Below are 4,988 nucleotides of genomic sequence, written 5' to 3'. Positions count from 1 at the left end.
TATTAATCACAAATTTATTAATTTTAAATATAAGTTTACTTTAAAATAAATTTAGAATAATGGTATAAGAACATTTCAATAAAATATTACTAAAAATTAATTTAAATAAAGTTATTAAGAAATTATTTTATATTTTTATTTAACTTGTTTTACATATAGATTTGAAAGTCATTAAAATGATTATAAAAATCTCTTCTTTTTTAGAAAATGAGCCAATGAAAGAATGAATGATGTATGGTAGTTGGTTTTCTCTTTAAATTTATTGATTCTATAAATATAAAATATTATTAATTAATAATTATTACTTTAGAATATAAAAAGAAGTTACACTACGTATATACTATTTTTAGAAACACTAATATAATCAAATATAGAATCTATTCAAAATTTATTCATATAATAAGTTATTTGTATTTAATAATAATCAAATAATTTGTATAAATTCCATCTATTATAAATTTATTTACAATTAAAAGAGTAAATTGTTATAATACTTTTATATTTATAAATTTCTATTAACAATTATTTTCATGAAAAACTTGACATAATAAAAAAAAACAACAAGAGGTTAATAATTCTTATACTCTTTTATTTAATTAGTTTATCTCTAGAAATTATTTGAATAAATAAAAGTTACTTGTTAATCAATTTAATACAGTAGAGTAAGTTCATTAAAAGATTTAAATCCTTAAAGTATAATATGGTAGGTTACTGTATAAATAAATTTAATTTATTCATCTATTTTATAATATCAATTCGTTTAAATAAATAAAAATAAAATAAACAATAATCATAGAATGATTAATACATCAAAAAATTAAGATAAAAAAGAATTAAAAAGTAAATTAAAACTAATTAGTGTAGAGTTATTAAGATTAGTAAAAATAACACAAAATAACGCTTAGTCAAACCATATTCTGTTAAGATCTCTTAAAAAAAATGTTATTACAATAATTTTCCCCCACAAAAAATTTAGTTATTATGCCTATCAACAATTTGACTAATTTCTTATTGGGAATTGATTATTTCCGTTCATCCAAAATGCTGCTTCTATCATAGCATTTTTTTTCATAATATTCTCAATAACTAATAACTATTCTTAACAAAAACTATTACAAATAAAAAAAATATTTATTATCATTCAAAGAAAGTTGATTTTTACAAAAAGAAAAAAGAATTAAGAAAAAAAAAAAGAAATGAACAAATGGAAATTGAACCATCTATTGAACAATGCTCACTTCATCGAGTTAAAAGAATTGTAATTGATTGTATTAAAGAAGACACTACTGGAAATACAAAAAATATTCAAACATTTTGGTCATTATTAAAACAAACCCTTATTGAACAAAGGCTTGTATATGATGATACAAAAGAGGTTATAAGAACTTCTAATGAAGAAAAACAATTACGTGACCTACAAATGAGAGCAGAAGAAAATCGAAAAAAAATTGAAGAAATGGTTATATCTCTCACTAAAAAAATTCAAAATACTAAACAAATAGAACAAAGAGTAGGAACAGAAGAAATAACACAACAAGATGCTATGATGTTAGAAGAAGCACTTGAAATGGTTAAACAAATGAATGAAATGAATAAAAAATCATTAAATGAATTAAAAAAAATAGAAACAATAAAGGCATTAGGTGAAAAAGTTCGAAGAGATAGTTGTAGCTTAATACCTAAAGATAATTTAATGGAAATAAATTGAATAATTATTTTTCTTTTTAAAAATATACAACATATCATTTGTTTACTAATAAATAATTTTTATTTGTTACTTTTGTCTTGCTTTATTAATTGATAACTAAACAGAATATTCAAAGAAAATATATAAAAAACTTAAACATCTAACAACAAAGAGAAAAATAAAAACAAATACGTTAAAAAGTAGATTTATCTTATTGAACTTTCTGTAAAATAGAAAAAATGAGAATAACAATTCATTCAAAACTTACAAAAAAAAATAAAATTCTTCCATTCAATAATCTTAAAATTCATTTATTTAAATAATTACAATGGGAAATACTCAAATTCAACTTGGAAATCAATCAATACTCATTGAAAGAGAATTAGGAAGTGGTGGATTTGGAAAATTATATCTTGCTCATCCACAAACTAATTTATCAATTAATTATGCTTTAAAAACACAATCTTTTTTTGACCAACAAAGATTAGATCAAATTAAAAAAGAAATTGCAATTCAAAAAAAATGTTGTCAGTGTGAATTTGTTTGTCAATTATATCTTTCTGCTGCATTTTCAAATCCAAGAAAAGAAGTATTAATGTTAATGGAATATTGTCCTTCTTCATTAGTTCAAATATTAGAAAAATCATATCCAAAAGGATTACAAGAATCTATTGTACTTGGTATTTTCTATCAAATAGCTAATGCAATATCATTTCTTCATTCCCAAAATCCACCTATTGTTCATAGAGATATTAAAATTGAAAATATTTTGTTTTCTTCAACAAGAAAATTTAAACTCATTGATTTTGGAAGTGCAACATTTGAACCTGAATTATTACGAAAACAAGGTGACTGTGGTACTATTGAAGAAGAAGTTAATAAAATGACTACTCCTGAATATAGAGCACCAGAATTAATTAATGTTTATGAATATCTTCCTATTGGATGTAAAAGTGATGTTTGGGCATTTGGTTGTTTAATTTATAAATGTTTAACTCTCCATACTCCATTTGAAGATAGTCCAATGAAAATTCTTGCTGTAAAATATGATTTACCAAATTGTTCTCCTCTTCTTCAAACTTTATTTAAAATGATATTTATCAGAAACCCAGTACAACGAGCTGATATTTTTCAAGTACTTGGATTTATTACAGACGCAACTAAATTACCAAATCCTTATATTTCATTCAGAAAACCTTTCCAATTATATTACAACCAAAATGTTCAACAACCTCAACAACAACACATCAAAGATGACATAAAAATACAAAAACAATCATGTCATCAAAATAGTCAACAAAATGAAGTAAAACATAAAGGTGATAATATTAAAGTAAGTGGAACAAAAACTTCTATAATATCTAATCAACAAAATACTTCTGAACCTTCAAAAAAAACTCATGTAGAAATTAATGAAAATACAATTAATATTTGTGGTAAACTTGCAAAAGGACTACCTCGATCTCCAAGAATAGCAAATACTCATTCATCAAAACTTCCAAAAGAAACTCCAAAAACTAATGAAAGTCATCAATCTTATGACTTTGGAACCTTTAACTTCAATGAACCTGTAAAAGTTTGTATTCCGCGTCAAAAACAAGAAACGAGTCAGTCATTTGAATTTAAAGATAAATGTTCATTTGATGAAGTAGATCAAGATAAAAAACAACTTCATACTAATCATGACTCTCATCAGCAATCTCTAAAAGTTTCCAAAACTAAACAACCTCATCTCTCTTCTGAACAAACAAACCAATTATCTCCTTCTCTTTTTAATTTTAATTCAACAACCCCATCATATATTCCTCAAGCAAAAGTTGTTCATCAAACAACTTCTAATTCTTCATTTGATTTTGGTCAAAGTTCATTTAATTCTACTCAAAGTCAAAAGAAAGAATTTAATTCATTTAATTTTGACTCACAACCTATGACTTCAATTCCATCACCAATGCCAAAACAAAGGATATCTTCTACTTTTGTTTTCTAATACATATTATTTCATTTATTCTCTATTTTATTTTTTTTGTGTTAATTTTTTATTTTAATCTTATTATTTTATATGACAAATACTATTATTATAGAACATGAACCTTATGGTTTGTATTGACTTCTTTTGTTTTATTTTGTTTTATTATTACTCAACTGTCAGACTATGCAGCATATGCAAAATTAGGTGTTTTTGGATATTTCTTTGTTCTTACGATTGTTTCAATACTCTTATTAGTTCTTTATGTTATTTTATTTAGAAAAAAACATGGTCCTGAAGTAACAGTTGTTAAAATGGCTTAAATTATAATTTAATATGTTTAAAAAAAAACAAAGAACCATTAAATCAGTTATTTACTCATAAGTTATTACTTATTGATTATTATAGTTATTGGTTTAAAGATCATCCAAAGTATACACTCTGTTTTGGGCTGGAACTTCATAACTATCCTCTTCTTCTTCTTCCTCTTCTCCTTCATAACTATCTTCTTCATTTATTTCATCATCAGAAATATCATCTCCAACTCCAAATTTAATTCCAACATCTTTTTTCTCTTCAACATCTTCAGCAGGTAATCTATCAGGAATTTCTTTATATTTTTTTAATTGAATAATTTCATCTGAATTATATTTCTTAATAACATCTGCTTTTCCATCTTCATATTCTCTTAATGATACTAAAATAACATCATTAACATTAATCCATACTTTTCGTTGCATTTGTCCTCGAATATGACATTGTCTTGTTTTTCCATCAAAACAATAGGCTTCAAGTCTTCCATTTCCTAACATACGTGTGACTTGACCATATTCTTGTCCTTCTTCTTTAAAAACTAATTCGTGAATTCCTCCAACATTTCCTCCTTTTCTAGCTCCACTTCTTTTTCCTCCCTTTCCTTTACTACGTGGCATTTTTACTTTTTTAGTTCTTGAATGAATCTTTTTAAACCCTAGATCATTTCTTTGTGTTTTTCTTTTTTCTCTGTGTTTTTCTATTTTTCTTTTCTCACCACTTCATTTCACTCATCTTCTAAAAATCCTAATAATACTGATGTCTCGCTCTTAAAACTGAACATAAATGAAACAAATATTTACAAACCTATAACTCCATCAATTAGTCTATATTCCCTTATAATATCACTTGTTGGATAATGAGAAGAATAAAATATACTATAAATATATTATTAATTATTATTTTGCAATTATCAAAAAAATACCCTCAAGGGTTACTATCTACGCAGTCCTTTGTTACTGATGTCTGGAAAATCTAACAAACAAAAACAAACAAAACAAACCAACCCACTTATCGTTGCCA

General features: G+C 24.2%; 3 protein-coding genes across 3 annotated transcripts; 2 read left to right on the top strand and 1 right to left on the bottom strand.

The window, feature by feature from the left end:
* Positions 1–1,204: 1,204 nt before the first annotated feature.
* ENU1_111710 (hypothetical protein) lies at positions 1,205–1,708 on the top strand (the record flags this gene model as incomplete). The annotated part of the gene is made up of 1 exon (XM_008859570.1): positions 1,205–1,708. One exon carries the CDS (start codon positions 1,205–1,207, stop codon positions 1,706–1,708), a length of 504 nt encoding a protein of 167 aa, XP_008857792.1.
* A 307-nt stretch (positions 1,709–2,015) lies between these two features.
* On the top strand, positions 2,016–3,674 carry ENU1_111700 (protein kinase, putative; the record flags this gene model as incomplete). The annotated part of the gene is made up of 1 exon (XM_008859569.1): positions 2,016–3,674. One exon carries the CDS (start codon positions 2,016–2,018, stop codon positions 3,672–3,674), a length of 1,659 nt encoding a protein of 552 aa, XP_008857791.1.
* A 395-nt stretch (positions 3,675–4,069) lies between these two features.
* On the bottom strand, positions 4,070–4,585 carry ENU1_111690 (translation initiation factor eIF-1A protein; the record flags this gene model as incomplete). Its single annotated transcript, XM_008859568.1, has 1 exon — positions 4,070–4,585. One exon carries the CDS (start codon positions 4,583–4,585, stop codon positions 4,070–4,072), a length of 516 nt encoding a protein of 171 aa, XP_008857790.1.
* Between the last annotated feature and the right edge of the window lie 403 nt (positions 4,586–4,988).

The sequence above is a fragment of the Entamoeba nuttalli genome (genome assembly GCF_000257125.1).
Source record: "Entamoeba nuttalli P19 unplaced genomic scaffold asmbl_4740, whole genome shotgun sequence".
NCBI lineage: Eukaryota > Evosea > Mastigamoebida > Endamoebidae > Entamoeba > Entamoeba nuttalli.
The sequence above is the reverse complement of the archived record's forward strand: the minus strand, read 5'-3'. Positions and strand labels throughout refer to the sequence as shown.